This window comes from Myripristis murdjan, chromosome 24 (genome assembly GCF_902150065.1).
Source record: "Myripristis murdjan chromosome 24, fMyrMur1.1, whole genome shotgun sequence".
Lineage (NCBI taxonomy): Eukaryota > Metazoa > Chordata > Actinopteri > Holocentriformes > Holocentridae > Myripristis > Myripristis murdjan.
Genome location: NC_044003.1, coordinates 606,449 through 626,092, shown reverse-complemented (window position 1 = coordinate 626,092; position 19,644 = coordinate 606,449). Strand labels below are relative to the sequence as shown.

Sequence of the window (19,644 nt, the reverse complement as noted above, 5' to 3'; positions counted from 1 at the left end):
GCCCCGGTGTGTCGCCCCACCCCGCTGTACGGTCAGCCCTCCTGGTGGGGAGACGAGGATTGTGGGAGTAAAGCTCAGAGCAGCGACGAGCCTCATCCAGGTGAAGAACGTTCTCCATGTTCTCCATGTTCCACATGTTTGTTCTCCATGTTCTCCATGTTCTACATGTTCTCCATGTTCTACATGTTCTGTTCTCCATGTTCTCCATGTTCTGTTCTCCATGTTCTCCATGTTCTGTTCTGTTCTGTTCTCCTCTGTTCTGATGCAACAACCTTCAGCAGCAGGAAGCAGCTGTAGTAGCAGAAATACTAGTACTAGTAGTAATACTAGTAGTAGTAGCAGTAGTAGCAGTAGTACTAGTAGTAGTCATAGTAGTAAAGTAGTAATACTAGTAGTAGTAGTAGTAGTAGCAGTAATACTTGTAGTAGTAGTAGTAGCAATAGTAGCAGTAGTAGTGGCAGTGGTAGTAGGAGTAATAGTAGGACTAATACTAGTAGTAGTAGTAGCAGTAATACTAGTAGTAGTAGTAGTAGTACTGCTAGTAGTAGCAGTAGTACTACTAGTAGTAGTAGTAATAGCAGTAGTACTAGTAGTAGTAATAGTAGCAGTAGTACTAGTAGCAGTAGTACTAGTAGTAGTAATAGTAGCAGTAGTACTAGTAGTTGTAGCAGTAGCAGTAGTACTAGTAGTAGTAGTAGCAGTAATACTAGCAGCAGTAGTAGTAGCAGTAGTAGTAGTAGCAGTATTACTAGTAGTAGTAGTAGTAGTAGTACTAGTAGCAGTAGTTTTAGCAGTAGTACTAGTAGCAGTAGTAGTAGCAGTAGTACTACTAGTAGTAGTAGTAGCAGTAGTATTGGTAGCAGTAGTAGTAGCAGTAGTACTAGTAGTAGTAGTAGTAGCTGTAGTATTAGTAGCAGTAGTAGTAGCAGTAGTACTACTAGTAGTAGTAGTAGCTGTAATACTAGTAGCAGTAGTAGTAGCAGTAGTACTAGTAACAGTAGTAGTAGCAGTAATACTAGTAGTGGTAGCAGTAGTAATAGCAGTGGTAGTGGTAGTATTACTACTAGTGGTAGTAGTAGTAGCAGCAGCAGTACTAGTAGCAGTGGTAGTAGTAGTAGTACTATAGCAGTAGTATTTGCTGTATTGTACCTCCCTGCGGTGCCGTCAGTGCCTTGCTCTCCTGTGTGATTCGGTTCTTCTTCTGTGGTTGTGGCTGTGGTTCCAGATGTTTCCTCAGCAGACGTGCAGAAGGAGGCCCCGCCCACTGTGGAGGCGGAGCTTAACGGCTCCCTGTCAGACTTCAGAGACGCCCAGTCCAAGGGCGTCTTCCCGTACCACCGGGAGCCCAGCTACTTCGAGATCCCCACCAAGGACTTCCAGCACGCCAAGACCTTCGGCGGCGAGCTGCACGAGATCCCCACCAAGGACACGGACGCGCCGCCGGCCCCGCCCACCCCACCCACCCCGACCCCGCCCGTGGTTCAGAGCCACGCCTCCTTCACCATCGAGTTTGACGATTGCATGCCGGGCAAGATCAAGATCAAGGACCACGTGACCAAGTTCTCCTCTCGCCAGCGGAAGCAACAGACTCCGCCCACCAAAACGACTCTCGCCGCCACGCCCGGCGAGGTGATGTCGGCCGAGAGCAAGGTGGCCGACTGGCTGGTGCACAGCGACGTCAGCATGATGAGGAGGCGTCCGACGTGCGAAGACGTTTACAGCACCAAGAGCGATCTCGCCATGAACATCAAGACCCTCAAAGGTCAGATCAGAGTTTCTCCTCCTGCTGATTGGTTGATTACATTCAGGGTGAAAAGAAGATCAAATCAAATTTGCTTTACTGCCCATGAGGATTCATGGCGGAGAAAAAGTTTATAAATTAAAATGAGCAAGAGCTCATTGCAAGAAAAATTATCTGAAAAATAAAAAAAAATAAAAATAAAAAATAAATAAATAAAAAAATTGGGGGGGAAAAAAAGAGTAAAAGAAATTACCAGAAAATTAGTAAAATATTTCTGGAACATTACTACAAATTAAAATAAAATAAATAAATCCCATGAAGTATCCCAAAAGTTGTACTAAATAAATATATAAATAAATAAACATTCACTACTAAATAACTTCACTACTTTAATGTCAGTGCATGTGTTTTTTCTCACAAATTTGTGATGTTATAATCTCAAATTAATTACAATCCCAATTTTTAATATAAATTTGTGAATTATTTTTTTCATAAATTTCTGACTTTAATCTCAGAAACTCAGAATTTTATTCTTAGAATATAATATCATGATGTTAATATGTTTTTTTTTCCCTTTCCTTGTTTCCAGGTCACCATCATGAGGACGGGACCCAGAGTGACTCGGAGGACCCCGTCCTGAAGGGAAAGAGGAGCAAATCCCACCATTCTGTCCCCTCCCACCACGTCGTCCAATCAGAGCAGCCGGAGCTGCCGCAGGAGGCGCGTAAAGGTCAGTCCGCTCCGTTGCAGAAGCTTCACCAGCCGCTGCAGTACTCTCCGCCCAGACAGACCCCCGCCTCGCCCGTGGCCCCCGAGCGGCCCCTGTCCCAGAGCCCTCCTCAGACAGCAGAGACGCCCAAGCAGGCGCCGCCGGAGCCTCACCTCAGCCAGCAAGCCTTCATCATCGAGTTCTTCGATGACAACCCGCGCAAGAAGCGTTCGCAGTCCTTCACGCACAACCCCGCCCACGCCGACTCGTACTCCGCACTCAAGGCCAAGCTGGAGAGGCGGAAAGGCGGGGAGAGGCCGGCGTCCGTGCACGGCCACATCCCGCCGACCCAGCAGGTGACGGTTCCCCTGAAGGGTCAGGGCCACGGCGGCCCCCAGCGGTCCAGCTCTCTGAAGAGGGAGAAGACGGAGGGCGAGGCTCCATCCTCTGGCTCCTCCTCTCGCTCCTCCTCGGGCATCATCATCAGGCCGTTCGGCAGTGTCGGTAAGAAGTCCAAGCTGGCCCAGGAGTTCGCCGCCGAGTTCCTGAAGGACTCCGGTCCGGGAGCCTCATCGCCGACAGCAGACAAGACGTCGCCTCCGCCAATGTCTGCGCCGCCAGTGATGGTGTCGCCTCCTCACGCCCTCGTTCCCTCCCCTCTGGAACCTCCTGCACCTTCCTCAGTCTCGTACCCCTCCTCCCCCTTGCAGCCTCCTGCGATCTCCCAGTCCTGTGGCCCCACTCCTTCCCACGTGCCTCCCACCGCTCCCCATTATTCCGCCTCTCCAGTCCACTCCTCCGGGCCTCCCATGTCCCCCATGCTGCCCCAGGGCCCCCGCGGAGGAGACCCCAAAGGTTCCCACAGGGCTATGAGGAACGAGGAGGACGACAGCCTGAGCGACGCAGGGACCTACACCATCGAGACGGAGTCGCAGGACAAGGAGGTGGAGGAGGCTCGCAACATGATCGATCAGGTGAACCGACCGCGACCCTTTGCTTGTTTATTGTCGCTTATTTCACAGTCTGTGGGTGTAACAGACCATATTCACACGGTGGCCATGTTCCTCGCCACTGTCAACACGTGGTGCTGCTGTGTTCCAGCTGCTCGGCGTAGAAACACAGAGAACCTGACAACCTGCTGTGGTTCCACCGCCTCCTGACTGAGGAACACCTGAAGAGACGACGAAGAGAGAAACTCCAGAGGGACGTCGGCTCAGATTTCAAGGTCAAACCACAGATTTGACCTGTAAGCTACAGCAGCTAAAGTTAACATTCAGCCTCTTCCTGGCTAACATTAGCATTTGATAGTGTTACATGATACGAAAGGAAAGGTAAAAGTAAATTAATTCAGGAACATTCTGTCATGTTCTGCTCTACAGAACACAGGGTTCTGTATAATGTTCTGGTCTTCATGCCACGCTAAACCCTCACTTCTGTGCTGATGTAATCTGTAGGAACATCACATGTTCCTGAGGTGAGCAGAACATGAAAACCCAGCAGGACCGCTAACGTTAGCCTGCTAGCTTCAGCACAGCCAGCGGCTTTCAAGGCCACACTTTAATAAACGAGTCTCCATGTTCTCTGAGGTTTCTCTGTTCAGTTGCTGCTTTCCTTCAGATGACGCCAACGGTACCATTAGCCAGGAAGAGGCTGCATGCTAACGTTAGCCAGGAAGAGGCTGCACGCTAACGTTAGCCGCTGTAGCTAACAGGAGATCAAATCTGTAGTTTGACCTTGAAATCTGAGCCGACGTCCCTCTGGAGTTCCTCTCTCCGTCGTCTCTTCAGGTGTTCCTCAGGCAGGAGGCGGTGGAACCTCAGCAGGTTGTGGTCTATGGAGTGTTTGGATGCATGAAACCTGTTATCCTTCTTCCTGCCCCCCCTTCCCCTCCTCCCCCTTTGCATGCTGTGTCCTCTGACAGGTGTTTGGTGTCCTCGACTCTCCGGAGTACAGTGGCGTGAACACAGGAGTTTATAGGCCTGTAATAAATGATGGCAAGGATGAGCCAGTTAACCTGCCTAACGATGGTAGCACTGTGGATCCGTTGCATGGCTTTTTCCCGACAGGCCCCACACAGGTAAACAGCACCGCAGACTTAAGTCACTACAGGGGGAAAGCAGGGACAGCCGTGTGAAACCTGAGCTCATTCACTTTGCAAATTTTAAAATAAAAAAAAAAAAAAAAAAAAATCTGTTTTAAAAAATTCACATAAAGTTAGTGAAACACAAAGTGAAAATTTGCACACACAAAAAAAATTTAAATGACAAGAAAAACTATTTGTAATTATTAAAGTTATACAGTTGTTATTCTTATTTAATTATTAATTAATTCACAAAATCAATTGACTTCTTTTAAAAACATGGGGAAATGGTGATGAGCAATTTAGATTATGATTTTTTTTTTTTAATTCAATAATATAATGAGAAAAATAGCCAAAAAAAATCCCTAAAAATAAGTAAAACACATGAAAATTTACAAATAAAAAAAATGACAGGACAAACTATATTTACAGTTATTCAAATGATGTAGTCAGACGTCAGAGCAGTGATCTGGATCGACATCAGAGTTCTTGTTCTCAGAAGTTTCAGACGGTGAACTGATGAAGGTTAAATGCATTTTTCTCTTTGAACCCTGAGCCAGTTCGCTAGAGTTCTGTCAGAAACATGACCAAAAAAAAGTGATAAGGAGGAAATGAGCAAGAGATGACCCCAAAATGACAAGAAATCAACGGCACAAATTTCCCTTAGACACATTTAGCGAGGGGTCAGGGGGTCCTCCCCCTGGAAATTTTGAGCATCTTACATTTAATTTCCTGCATTCTGGTGGATTTTTATGCACCAATTTACTATTTTTATGCATCAGCTTACTAGGAAAATCTTATTTTTATAAATATCTATTATAAATTTTATAAATATCTATCTTATCTTTTATAAATATTGGGGGGGACTTGTCCCCCCTGAGCCCCCCTAAATGTGCACCCATGCAAGAAATTAATAGAAAGTCACAATATAAAGTCAACAAAAAGTTAGAAGAGAATTTTCTGGTAAAAAAAAAAAAAAAAAAAAAAAAAAAGACCAAATTAGATAGATAGATAGATAGATAGATAGATAGATACTTTATTCATCCCGCAGGAAATTTGCAAATTATGGGAAAATTGGAAATTTACCAAATTAAAAAAAAACTGTAAATAAGTTACAAAAAACTGTAAATAAATTGTTAACAAAAACAGAAAAGATATTAGCATAAATAAATAAATATGTTAAAAAATTACTAATCACATGTGAACTATTTATAATTTTTATAAACATGTATTTAAATTAAATGATATAAAATTACAGTTACCACACTATTAGCAATTACCATTAAATTGCTCCAAAATTTGTTAAAAAGAAAGAAAGAAAATTGCCAAAAATTCCCTGTGAATATATAAAAGACTTTTGTCAAGTGAATTTTGTGAAGAGGGTGAAATGACTAATAATAATAAGAATAAGAATAATAAAAATAAGAATAATAATAACCCTGGGTTTGAACAGGAGAGCTGTGTGGCATGCCCTGTTCCCAGTGCACGTGTCCCTTGGTTCCTCCTGGTTCCTGGTAGAACGTATCTGCAGGGACTCTGTCTGGGTGGGAAACGTGATGTTCCCTTTCATGGCTTTTCTGTCATGTTCTAGGTTCCGTCTGACAGCTCGGCGGGTCTGGAGGGACCGAAGTGGGTGTCCCGCTGGGCGAGCCTGGCGGACAGCTACCCCGACCCGGGTTCCACACCCCCCCAGGCGGAGTTTCTAGAAGGTGAGTTCTGTAGATCTCAGGTTTGGCTGGGCCTTTTAAATTTCAGAGGTTAACACTGTTTGTCTTCCCGCTGGGATTTCTCACATGATTTTCTCGTCATGATATCATGACACTTGGTGCTCTGGGTCTTTGCGTTGCAGACCAGCGATTTCAAAATTTCCCACCCCGCCCACAGAATATTCATGAATTCTGAGAATGTGAGGAACAAAAAACGCTTTCCGATTTTTAGGACATTTTTCTTCCAATATTGCCAAAATCTTGCCATGTCCTTTTGGGGGCTCCGTACAGTTGAGATGGAAATGATTTTCGTTATGATTTACTGACCCCAAACATGTTGGTTTGACCCGCGGGTTCAAAAGACGCAATAAATTCACCTGCAGCTCATTATCATTTACCTGCTGGGGCCCAATGCATAAATAATGTGTACACACAAAAACACATACACTGTTTTCTACACAGAAAGTTTAGTAAAATTTGAGTTTTTTTTTTTTTTTTCTAACGTGCGATGACAATGTTCGTTCCTCATACGTCACACGATGCGGGCATAGATTCTGCAATTACATTACCTTAGTTACAGTTTTGAACCATCACTCCTCAATTTAAATATGTAATTGTATATAATATTTTATACATTTTTAATTCATTTTAATTTAAAAATAAAAGACACAAAAAAGTATGTTTGCCCAGTCATATTAGATAGTGACAAGTGGGCGGGGCCCAGGTGTCTTCGGCTCATCCACAGCGCCACCCCTCGTACAGACAATAAAGCCATAATGAATACAAGCAAACAAGATCAATTAAGATGAATTAAAATAGATATCAAGCGGTTACATAAAAGCTACTCTGTGATAATATGAATTATTAGTATCATTATTCCTTGATTAATTAATTAATTGTTTTTGGTAGATTCTCGCTTCCTGAGTCGTTCAGTTGGGAGCCACAGTTACGACAACTCGGAGTCAGAGTCGAGCCACAGCTCCCGGACCAGGCGGCTGCTGCCCCAGGTACCGCCAGAAAAGTCAGAAAGCCCCACCCCCAGCATCCTGATTCGCCATGAATCTTACCAAGGCCTCGAGCCTGTGGAAAGAGCCTCTGGCCCGGCCCGCCCACAGGACGCCACCCAGCGCCTGTCAGTCCAGGACGACGTGGACCCGGACAGCCTGAGCGACGCTAGCCGCTCTGATGATGGCTCCATCCTGGAGAAAGCCAGGAAGAACCGGGCCAGGTCCGCTGCGTCTGCGTCGTCCCCTGAGGACGGTGGCCTGCAGTTAAAGGGTCAGGAGAAGGCGCTATCTCCCTCGACAAAATCCACGTCCTTCTACATCGGTTCTGAAGACAGTCCAGGCAAAAGCGAACAGGCTCGAAGCCCAGTGCAGTCTGAGAGAACGCGAGATCCCCCGGCCAAAACTCCCCCCACCACCGTCCTGATCCGACACCTGAGTGGCCATGAACCCCGACGAACAGGTGTCAAGCCCAATAGCTCCGCCCCCAACCTCCAAACGCAGGACAAGGATTCTGTTCCTACGAAAGACAGCGGCATATCGTCCTCCTTCGTGCGGCAGGAGAGCTTCACCAAAGATCGTCCCAGTGACACGGTTCAGATGAAGAGGCTACCGCACATCTCCAGCCACCCATCCATCAGGGACATGGAGCAGAGGGCGGAGACTGTCCAGGATGCCCAGTCTTTCCTCAGGGATGCCGAAGGAACGCTCTCCTCCCTGGACACCAAATTTCACTCCTCCGGCTCCGGTCGCAGCTCAAAGAAAGGAGGTTCCTCCAGCCACATGGACGACTCTCTGTCAGGTGAATCGGATGTGGACACGGCGAGCACCGTCAGTCTGGTCAGCAACAAAAACGCACCGGTCACTTCTGCTCCCAAAAAGCGTCCTTCCATCAGCAGCCTCCAAAAAGAGAAGTCCTCCTCCAGCCCGTCCATCCAGGAGAAAGGGCGGCAAGTCTCTGCCCGTGAGCGCCTTACTGAGAAACGGCGAACTCAGGTGACTTCAGACACATCGAGCAAGGCAGAGGCAGCAAAACGCTTCCAGATGCGGCGCAGTGCCGGCAACCGAGGCTCCCTGGACCTATCAGAGGGCCAGCAGGGGTCCGGACAGCACTGGACTGAAACCACATCGTCTGACCATGAAACATCCCGTCCATCCTCTCGCAGCAAGAAACTGATTGCGCCACTTCAGAAAGAAGACAACGGGAAAACGCCCAAGACGGCGGCTCAGCAGGTCCTGACCCGCTCTAACAGTCTGTCGGCGCCACGGCCGACGCGAGCGTCCATGCTTCGCCGGGCACGCCTGGGCGAGGCCTCTGATAACGAAGGCGCAGAGACTGACCGCGGCTCCCAGAGTTCAGACCACATCACCGTGCCATCCAAAGTATCGAGCGAGGGGAAGAAGCTGTCCAGGCTGGACATACTGGCCATGCCCAGGAAGAGGACCGGCTCCTTCACGGCGCCCAGTGACAACGAGTCCTCCACGGGCCGATCTGGCTTCTCCAATCGCAGTTCGGAGTCCGTCGTCCCAACCAGGAAGACGTCAGTCGGTGATGCCCGTCAGGCGGCAAGCAGAACAGCTGGAACTCCAGGGAAGCAAACTCTGACCCGAACCCGGTCCAGCGGAGCCAAATATCCCAGCACCGGTGAGTCGTGGCGATCAGCCAGAACAGGACTCACACTGTCAAACTTTTATTAATAAACTGCCAACCATAGAATTTGAATGGGTAGAACCAGCATGGGCCTTTGGTTTATGGTTCTACCCATTCAGTTTCTATGTTGTGGCTCTATTGCTCTTCCATAGCCAGTAAATTGATTCTGACTAAAAGATTATAATTTTTAAGATTCTGGTTAGATTATTAACCTGGCTAGAATATTCCTCCCTGCTGACCACATGGTTTTTCTCCTTCCAGGTTCCCGCCGGCGGCAGAAGGGCTCCGACTACTCCTCCTCCTCTGAGGAAGAGTACGAGACGAACGCTGGCACCCTGAAAGCCAAACGCTCCTCCCATCCCTCCGCCTCCGCCGCCACCCAGACGCCCCGCGGCCAGAGGACAGCCGTGACCCGGTCCAAGTCCGTCTCCTTGGAAACGGAGGAGGACGAGGCCCAGAGCGAGGCCGACCCGTACCAGAACTGGTCCACGCACAGCGCCGAGATCGCCAAGTAAAGCCAAACACGATGCAGACGACAACACTGAATTCACATGAGGGCTGACTGAGGAGTCCGTGGCCAAACTTAGAAGGAGATGAGCTTGACAGTTCCCTCTGATTTGGCACAAAAAGTGTTTTAACTTGAGTTATTTATCTGTTATGGATAATTGTAAGTAAGTAACCTTCATTTAAATACAGTGGCTACTTTCACAGACAGGAGTCACAAAGTGCTTCAAAAAATGACAGCAGGTAAAGTGAAACAACAAAAAAAGAGGTAAACTAGGTAAAATTCCAAAATAGGTTAAGGTAGGAAAATGAATATGCAGTCAGGTAAACCTCAGTCAACATGAGGATGGGCCTTAAGACCCAGTGGTTCCTGCCTCAAAGCTGCTCTTGTGTTCTTTAAACCTTTTACCAAAAAATCGACTTCTAGTTTCAAAGCGTTTTTCCTTTTTTTAATACACTTAACAATTTTTTGGGGGTGTGGGGTGGGGTGGGGGGTATTTTTTATTATAAATTTTACATAACAATAATGTTTTGCCAATTTTCGGGTAATTTTTTTTTGCAAATTATCAGAAAAAAAATCAGATAATTTTATTATAACTTCTTACTATTTTTAAAAATCACCTTTTCCTCCCCATGAGAAATCAAGTGAATTTGCTTGCGTTTCAAAGAGGATTTTGGATTCAAGTTGTTAATGCTCACTGTTCATGTTCCTGCTGTCGTGTTCTGCAGAGGCTCTGACCTTTTCTGTCCTGCAGAGCATCAGAACATGTCAGATTTCTCTCCCCTGCTGAGTTTTACGGTGCAGGGAAGCTGTCGACCAGCCTGCTGCTGTTGCCATAGCAACACAGCCTCTGGCGAGACGTCGTCATAGTCCCAAATAACCTCTGGCATCAGGATGCGGACGTGCTTCAACTCATAAATCCACATCCTGAAATAAGATGAAATAAAAGAAGAAATGTAGGAAGACATCAGAGCAGAAACAAAACCAACTAAATTACCAGCTAGAGAGTGCGCACACACACACACACACACACACACACACACAAGAAAAATTAAACAAAGTCCACCGGTCTAAAGAGCAAGGAAAGATCCTTTGACCAGGCTGCTTTTTGGATGAACCTGGTTTTGTCAGGTAAAGTTTTTTTCCTCTGCTGATTCTTGTAGCTTTGCCACGAGGGTGTGTTAGGGCGACTGCAGGGGGCGCTACGGCAGATCAGGAGCTCAGATTGTTAAAACAGAGCATCAGACCAGAGTAAACACTCAGGGTCTCCGCCTCCCAGGGCAGCAAGATGGTGATGGAAAAGGGTCACGCTGACCTCCTGAGACAGCAGCAGGAGAAAATCGAGAAGGTTTGGTGCAGAAAGTTGGCAAAAGGCCATGCTCTTTCGAGGACAAGGCTCCGCCCACTGTGGCCAAGGCTACAATCCAGAAATGTCCCAAGACAGCGGCGTCAACACAGAAGAGATCTGTAAGGTCCAAAACCACGGGACTAACTGCGCTTATGTAGGAAGAGACTGAAAAATCAAAGTTTGATTTTCTGAGCCTGACTCCTGCTAACTAGGGCCACAAACTCATCAGTCACCCCTCGTACGTCAAAGTGTTAAGATGCTGTTTGCATGCTGACATGCAGTCTTTGTTTATTTAATCCCAAGTCGTGTATTTCAGATCCACATGGTCCTCTGTGTAAATCAGACAGCTTCACAGCTGCTGTAAGGTTTATTTTTTCACTTTGACAGAGCCAGGCTAACAACTACCATAGACTTCAAGTCTTTATGCTAAGCTAACAGGAAATGCTACCCATAAGAACAGAACCACTGAACGTACAGAGGTGAAGAGGTGAACAGTCAAGGAAAGGGGATTTTGCCCAAAATGTTGGAAGTAATCCTTTAAGGCTTCTACTAACAAAATGGTACATCTCAGTATTTTTTTTTAAGGATTAAGTATTTAATATTAATGACGAGTGAATGTCAGCTAGCAAAACGCTTCTTTCCAGGCCTTGCTGTGTGGCTGATACCAGAAGAGTTTTATGTCCGTCTGTCCTCCATATTAATCCTTGTTTGTGTTTGACCAGGCTCAGTCAGGACTTGGCCAAAGACCTGGCCATCCTGGCGAGGGAAATCCACGATGTTGCCGGGGACGGAGACTCGCCCAGCTCTGGCATGGGAACCACCACCTCACCCAGCTCGCTGCCCAACACGCCGGCCTCCACCATCTCTGCCAGGGAGGAGGTGGGCGACGCTGCCAACCACACTGCCGCCTCCCAGCCGCCACATATCACAATGTCCAAGTCCCTGATTTATACAATAGTTTATACATTAAACATTAAAGGGCGAATGCACAGAATAATCTCAAGAAGTGAAAACTATTTTCCATGGTTTCATGGTTAATATGTGAGTGTTCAACCTGTAAAACGTGAGTTGACAGATCTGGTTCAGGTGCGGCGGCTGCCACAGAGCAACTGATGACATGATGATCAGTGCTGATTTGGCGCTCAAGACTAAAAGGCGCGTTGAAAATTTTCAGCTCACGCAAATGGCGTGATTTTTGCATTTTGGTAAATATTTGCATCTTTCATTGACTTTGTATGTAATTGTGCTTCGTGAAAAACCGCCTTCGCGTTTGGTCTGAACAAACAGTAAGGCCGGCTTTACACAATGCAACTTCCTCACCACTGTGAGTATCCAGATGGGCAACACAAGGCCAATTCATGATTTTAATATTATTTCTTACTGGATAGTTCTAAAGTCCTTAATTAAGTCTTGTTCTTCTGACGATGCCGTGACATCACTGAACGCTACAGCTGTTGCCATGTCAACAGGAACCTCCCAGAAATGCTCTGATTTGCTCTGAAGCAAAAGCCCATAAAGGTTCACGTCGGTTCTACCCGTCCAGTTTGTAGCAGCCGTGTTGGAAGACCTCTGACCCGCCTGCAGATCAGCTGGCATCAACTCATAGAAAACTGGGATTGTATGACCTGTTTCTTTTTACCTCCTTTTGTGTTTTCTGATTAGTTTGACATGAAAGTAGCAATTACAGTAAAAGTTTAGAGAAGGAATGGTAAAGTAATGCTTGCTAGCTAGCATGCTAACTAGGCTAGGCAGCACTACATGAGCAGCTGTGTAAACAAATCTTTGGCACTTCTTGTTTCGTTCTAAGCAGTTGATGATCATTTAGGCATTTCTTTCTCCAAAGCTTTGCTGTCGGTGGATACATCGTTTGTTTGTTTGTTTGTTGTCTTCTTGTTGGCATCCATGTTCACACATTCAGGAAGGAGGTGGGAAGTCCAAAGTGGGAATGTGTGACAGTGGAAAGCTCCATTATTCGTGACCTGCAGCCTCATGAAAGTTGCACCGTGTAAAGCCAGTCTGACACAGCCTCACGTTCTGTCCATGGAACGATGTTCCCTTACAAGAACTTTACTGAAGCTCTGTGGAAGCCATGTTAGCTGCCATGTTAGCTAATTGACAGTGAATCGTTTGGAGGTTTCTCTCCTGTCAACACTGATGCTGTTGGACTTCAGGGATCTAAGAGTCCGTGTCCACACGATGTGACAGAGCTGACTTTGGATTGATAAGCCAGATAAAACCCTAATCAGTTCTCAGTCATGTCTTCTAGAGGGAATGTTTCACTCTTGTCAGGCAAACTGTCTCATACCTTTAACCCTCGTGCTGCCTTCGTCTGCGGGTCAGAAAGGGAGTGGGTCAATGGGACCCAAAGACGAAGGCAGCACGAGGGTTAAATGATGAAGCATCAGAGTTTCAGTCCAGGTTCACGTTCTTACTTTCTGCAGACGACTTCCTGGTTGATGACAGATGTTTTCCATGCTTTGGATTCACATGAGCATTTCTCTATTCTTCCGCACAGAGGCCATATCCATACTTTCGTGGGGTTCGGCCATCTCAGGTGTCTACCTCTGACTCATCACTCTCCTTGTCTTCTGACTGGTTGTCCCTCCTCCCCATCCCACCCCCTTCATCACTGATCCTAACACTCCCTCTCGCTGGTGTTGGATTGTCCTGAAGCACATTTGATTTTCCAGATCTGTCTAGTTTTAGTGAACATTTGGTCCTGGACCTTGAATGAACTGGTGTTTTCTGGTACTGGGACAGTTCATGGAGCCAGTGTCGGTCCGGCTGGGCTCGGGGTCCTGCGTTTACGGATGGTGTGTCACATCATGATCGGTTACACCAGGAGGTTTCCAGTCTGATTGGTTTATTGGCTCCATCTAAAGAAGTCAATATGCAATTATATGTGTTCTCGATAATTTTAGACTATCATGGCAAAATGTTCTTTGGTTGGTGTGAATTTAACAGAAGAGCAGATCGAATACTTTGTCCTCGGCTACATGCAATTTCTTCACAAGAATGTTTTGATATTTTGACATTTTTGACTGTAAAGTGCTGTTGTAAGTAGAAAATTAGTTGGCCATTATACAGAAATCTATCTAGAGGCCAAATTTAGTCTTACACAGAACACTTACATACATGGGTTTGCATCACAGACTAATCTTTGTTCGCTTGTCAGTCAGCCTTGACGTTCCATATACGACTCTATTTAATCATCCAGATATATCTCAAAGTAGTCACAACCTGGAATTACGGCCCTAATTCCAGATTTTCTGGCATTGTTGGCCGGTGAAATGATTCCCTCTTTGTCTGAGGATGGTGTCAGAGAATCTGGAAATGGGAACTGTAGGTTCCAAAATAGCAAACCTGTCCTTGATCAGTGATACTGGATCAGATTTTTCTTGTATTTAAATGCCTCTGAAAAATGTCTGGACACTTTTCATAAGCTTCTAATACTGAACACAAACCAAAATACATTTTGATATACAAGGCAAACTCACTTGAAATACGATTCTCTGCTTGCTGAAAGTCAACGTGGGGGTCCACAACATGAAAAAGCTTGAAAATCCTCTGAGATAAGCATTAGAAACATTAGCTGCCTAATAGCTAACTTTAACCCACCCCCCTTTTGGCTGGAAACGTCCTGCCGTAACCAATCAAAATGCAATACGTCATCACTAAACACAGGATCCCCGAGTGCATCCGGTACAGGCGGTGTATCTGGTGACCAGTAGAAATAAAATCCTCTGCACCTTCCCATGTCCCCCTGTTGTTGGTTACGGGCTGTATCCCAGCAGTACTAAAATTCACTGCATACGGTGTGCTCTCCACCATCGCAACTGCATGTTCACTTGGGTGCATGCGTTCACGAAGCACGGCTGTTCCCCGGTACACCGGGTACCGCATCACCTCAAGCTAGAGTCCCTCTGGAGAGTCTGTAGCGGTTAGACCACAGACCGTGAACTGCCTCTCTTCTCTTTCCAGCTGGTCCAACATATCCCTGAGGCCAGTTTAAACTACCAGAAGGTCCCTCCAGGTTCTACTGCTGTCTTGGACCTGGACGCAAACATGAATGAGCCAGACCCCAGTTCTAAGCAACGCCGTCCGTGGAACCGCGAAGAGGTTAGGGTCTTGTCCCGCTGAGGCTATGCTCACACTGCAGCTGAAAGTGACCCAATTCTGATCACACCTGACAGATCCAGCGTCTTATTATCGGTGTGAACATGCAGAAAAGTCACAGGGAGTGGCATATTTCCTGATCTGGTCCTCGTGGTGCAAAATCAAATCAAAATGGCAACGCCTGCGACTCGTGCAACCTGCATTTGTCAGTGTTACCATTGCAATAAGCAATCTTACTTCATACAGCTGCAAAGTGGGTGTCTTTTTTTTTTTTTTTTTGGTGACCAGGGTTCTGAAAATCAATATGAACACAGTTTTCGGTGTGCGTAATATAAATGCATTGCTTTGTAATTTCCCAACTGTGTCTCCTGTCTGTTATCCTTCTCAAGATTTAGTCTGTTTTTCCCTGCTCCATCTTTGGATTTTTGCAGGGAGTTACATTGTGGGGTGTTGTTCTGTTTTGTTTTTTGTAACCTTATGGGCCTGTTAAGCCCTCTGAGACTATAAAGACAGAGACATTGGGCTTTAAGTTAACTTGAATTTGAAACAATAAAAAAAAGTGAGGAGAGCACAGTTGCGATATATGACTGCTAGATGGCACCAAAACCCACTAAATGCCCTCCTACATGTCTGAAACACTGAGACATGATCAACAAAATTTTGCTTTAGTAGTTGTTTTATTTCCTTCTTAATGGCAGTGATTGCAGGTTTCAGTTTCTCACCCACTTCAGCTGCCCTGTTTTGGGTTCCTGCTGGAAACCAACTTTTTGGGATTCGGTTCCAGATCAGGTTCGTGAAGCGTAACAGAACTGGTCTCTTGTCGGTGAGGAAGGTCAATCTGTGATTCTGTGTTGAGTAATATTATTGTTAAATGTAAAATTCCAAGTGGGAAATAATAGTTAGGGAAAATACTTGAACCTTTGGCTCCACCCACTCCACAACTCTGTTGACCTTCCACAGCTTGGCCTCTGACCTGGACCTGTAAGAGCAGAGAAAAGAAATAGCTGTGAGGGCTGCCAGCTTTGCCGTTCTTCTCTTGCTGGGGAAGATTCATGCAGAACGTAGAGGCATCCATAAGAGCAGCGGCTCATGTTGGCATCCCTTTGATGTCACGTAAAAGAAACGCCCTCGTAGGTACAAAAACAAGAAGGCTTGTTGAAGAGGTTAGTGTGGGGTTTGTGTTGCATCCAGGGTGGCAAATTAATTTTTTGTTCCACCTTTCATGGTGTCTGGTGGAGCAGACACTTTACCAGCCATCAACAGTGGTAAAGGAAAAAATTGCAAATTTTGGCAACATGGCATTTATGTCAGGTCAGGAAAATGGATGGTTTCTTCCCTGGTTTACCCCGTGGAGTTTCCACTCAGTACACTCTTAGATTTGTCCACCATCTCTCGGTCTCTCCCTCCCTGTAGAATAAGAAACGCCCACTTTTTAATCATCAGGGTTCCCACTTCAGGTCTGACCATGATCGTGATCACAACAGAAACTGAACAGGTTCATTTCAGTTTCTTTAAGCTGATGTGTAGATCCTCGGAGCACAGCCTCAAAACACTGCGACACACAGCGCAGATCCTGGCCAGCAGCTGTCCTGTGATCAGTCTGCAGAGCCGTCAGTGTGTGATGGCTGAGTGGCCTCAGCGTCTCGTTCCTGAACCCAGTCTTTACACCAGAGGTGTGGAACCATGAGCCATGGAGGCCAGGAGGATGCAGGTTTTCATTCCAACCAAAAAGTCCACCAGGTGAGTGATTACCTTCAAGCAGAGAGGAGGGACTAATCAGTGAACTCACCTGGTGGACTTTTTGGTTGGAATGAAAACCTACAGCCTTTCTGCTTCCATGGCTGCTTTACCCCTTCTTAAAGTCCATTAAATTGTTCCGTCAATTTATTAAACTTGTTGGGTAAAACACAGAAAACCAAACATGTTCTGAAAACTTAGATGACAGATGAAAGAGTCGGAGTCGGTGTGTAAACGTGATTGACACAACGTGAGGTCGCATTTATTTTTAAACATTTCACAATTTTGGATGGAAAATACGGATTTGGTGTGCGCAGGCCTTTACACCGTGAACACCGTGATATCATATGTCAGAGGTTTACAAGATGGATATTCCAAGGTCCGACTTCCCGTGAAAGCAGCGTAGCTTCTTGCGTTGGTGTGGGAGTGAAGCAACTGGATCAGAGTAAATACTAAAGAAAACGTTTTTCTTCAGACGTATTTGACTGTGCTGTGAGTTTCCTGTTTTCAAACAAGACATTTTGTAACAGGCTGTTTGTCGCTTGATTCATCCCATGGGATTCCATGTGAGAAATGGCGTGTTGGTTTTGTCTCACCTGCCACCCTCTCGGGCCGGACTACGGGCTACCCATCACAGCAGAAGCTGATTTGCCACCCTGGTTGTATCCTACGATAGATATGAAATCATCTAGCAAAAAAAAAACATTGTGAGCAGCAGTTTGGAATTGAGCCTGAAGGCATGCGGTGTGAACGTAGCCTTTCAAAGCTGACAGATCACAAAACGAGTGTTGAAACTGGACGAGACTGCAGCTGCAGCAGTTAGTTTTGGTGTGCTGGGAAATCAGATATAAGCTGCTGTTGAGTGTCAGTGTCGTGTTGCAGATTCCAGGTTTGAGTTTTAACTTTGTTAACTTCTTCTTCTTCTCTCAGGTTATCCTGGACAACCTGATGTTGAATCCTGTGTCGCAGCTCTCGCAGGCCATCCGGGAAAACACGGAGCAGCTGGCCGAGAAAATGAAGTAAGGATGAAGCTCAATGATGAAGCTGGCAGCGGTTCCACCCACGTTCCCAACTGGGGCATAACCACACAGCCTTGTCATAAATTGAAAACTTTAATGTCAAAAATTAGCCCAGAATCACAATCTTCTCTTCAGCATCTGGACTCTAAAGAGACGTTGCTGATTCTGGGCTAAAATCAGCAGGATCTCCTTGTTCCTGAATCCCATGTCAGAGTAGAATCTGCTGAGGGGATCAGCTGCAGGCCTGAGACACGGCCAGCAGGGGGCAGCACATGTGGAGCCACGGACAGAGAGGAGGAGGAAAACTATTTTTCTGCTTCTGTACCAAAGCAAAATACAGCAAAAAAATCACTGAAAAAAAACAAGCACAGTAAATCACAAGAAGTTGTGATCTCTGTCTGTGTTTGCAGGGTTCTGTTCCACAACAAGGCCGAGGTGTGGGAGGAAATTGAGGCCAAGATTAACGCAGAAAACGAGGTTCCCATCCTGAAAACCTCCAACAAGGTAAGGACTTAGCTCTCATGATCTTCAAGAACCTCCGAGGCTCGGCTGCTGACACAAACTTCCTGTTTCCTGCTGCAGGAAATTACCTCGATTCTGAAGGAGCTGCGGAGAGTCCAGAGGCAACTGGAAGGTAAAGGCATTTTGTGGAAACCTGATGTTTTGTCATGGCCTTCTCAAAGCCAAACCTGAGCTCCTGTCATATCCACCCATATGCACCCAATCCTGACCCCCACAAAGCTCCTGTTGTTGTCCATAATTAAAAAAAAAAAAAACAAAAAAAAAAAACAATCATGCAAGTGTTTTTATATATAAATAAATACTGTAGGTATAATGATTGATAATCTGTCATCCTGTAAAAGACCACATCAAATTTCTCTACAGAAAAGACCAAACACATCTTGTCTCAGATCTTTTGTACGACAGCATATCTGGGCCACTGTTCTTAGAAAAAACCTCCAAGATTAAAGTGGGAAATTTACAAGGAACAAATTTATTTCCAGGGTTTCTTTCTCATAAATTAACTAAACTTGGAAATTCCCCGACTCCCCCCAGAACTGTAATTTTTTCTGTCTCCAGTGGCCCTCGTACGCCGTCGTACCTCCATGTCCTGTCAAAGTCCCTCATAATGCATTCAGTTCAGTGTGAGAGCCAAGCCAGACGGCAGCATGAGCGCAGGGCTTCACCAACACATGATGACCACTGTTTGATAACCTGGCCTCTAAATATAGTGAATGTTATTTTGACCAAGCCCCGCCCATTACCACACCCAAATGTGACATCATAAAACCTGGCAGGGACTGTGGTTGCGGGTCACGGCGGGGGGCGTGTCCTATGACAACACTTTTGCCTAAAAGGGGGCATGGCTTAGCCCAAACAGGGCGTGGCTTGCAACTGTGACCTTGGCAGAGGTTTGTGCTGTATGACCTACTGTTTGCTCCCGCGTTCATTTATGTTCTCTTGTTGTTGCCGCAGTTATAAACACCATTGTGGAGCCTGGTGGGGGTCTTCAGACCGGAGCGACGGGCACGTCGTCCCTCAGCCAGACTCGGCCTTCGTCAAGGGAGAAGAAACCTGCTGCCTCCAAGCCCCGCGGCGCCCCCCCCCACCTCCAACGCCAATGAAAGCACCAAGAGATCACCTCGAGGGCCCGACGGGGCCAATTACATGTCCTGAGCAGGCTACTGTAGCACCTCCGGGCAGTGACTGTGCGTTCACGCCGCGCACCACCACAGCTTCCCGTCTCGTGATGAGCGCCAAGAGCCTGTCAGCCATGTTGGGAGACCTCCATGTGCTAGCACCACCTCCTGTCCAATTTCCTGTCAACACTGCGAACTGCAAAATAGTCACAACTTTTTGTGTTGTTGGAAAAGAGCAGGGGCTTTTTATATAGATGTCCAAAAATCAAGATGAAAAAAAGAAAACGATCAGAGAACAAGAATGATTTGAGACGACTGGTCAACCACGATCAGCTGCAAAGAAATTAAAAGTAGATCACGTAAAATCTGGTGAGTAATTTAAACTACA

The 19,644-nt window shown here is 46.2% G+C and overlaps 1 protein-coding gene across 1 annotated transcript in view; it reads left to right on the top strand.

Moving 5' to 3' along the window:
- cep170bb (centrosomal protein 170Bb) overlaps positions 1 to 19,644 on the top strand; it is a 25,650-nt gene extending 6,006 nt beyond the window's left edge. Inside the window, exons 6-19 of the mRNA XM_030046706.1 lie at positions 1 to 100; positions 1,226 to 1,762; positions 2,331 to 3,424; positions 4,372 to 4,527; positions 6,122 to 6,239; positions 7,146 to 8,885; positions 9,153 to 9,402; positions 11,467 to 11,623; positions 13,260 to 13,298; positions 14,726 to 14,863; positions 17,528 to 17,616; positions 18,027 to 18,120; positions 18,199 to 18,250; positions 19,093 to 19,644. The exon at positions 1 to 100 is cut by the window's left edge and continues 2 nt beyond it. Of these exons, the coding sequence (XP_029902566.1) occupies positions 1 to 100; positions 1,226 to 1,762; positions 2,331 to 3,424; positions 4,372 to 4,527; positions 6,122 to 6,239; positions 7,146 to 8,885; positions 9,153 to 9,402; positions 11,467 to 11,623; positions 13,260 to 13,298; positions 14,726 to 14,863; positions 17,528 to 17,616; positions 18,027 to 18,120; positions 18,199 to 18,250; positions 19,093 to 19,241 (4,713 nt within the window). The 3' untranslated portion in view covers positions 19,242 to 19,644. The remainder of the gene's footprint in view (positions 101 to 1,225; positions 1,763 to 2,330; positions 3,425 to 4,371; positions 4,528 to 6,121; positions 6,240 to 7,145; positions 8,886 to 9,152; positions 9,403 to 11,466; positions 11,624 to 13,259; positions 13,299 to 14,725; positions 14,864 to 17,527; positions 17,617 to 18,026; positions 18,121 to 18,198; positions 18,251 to 19,092) is intronic.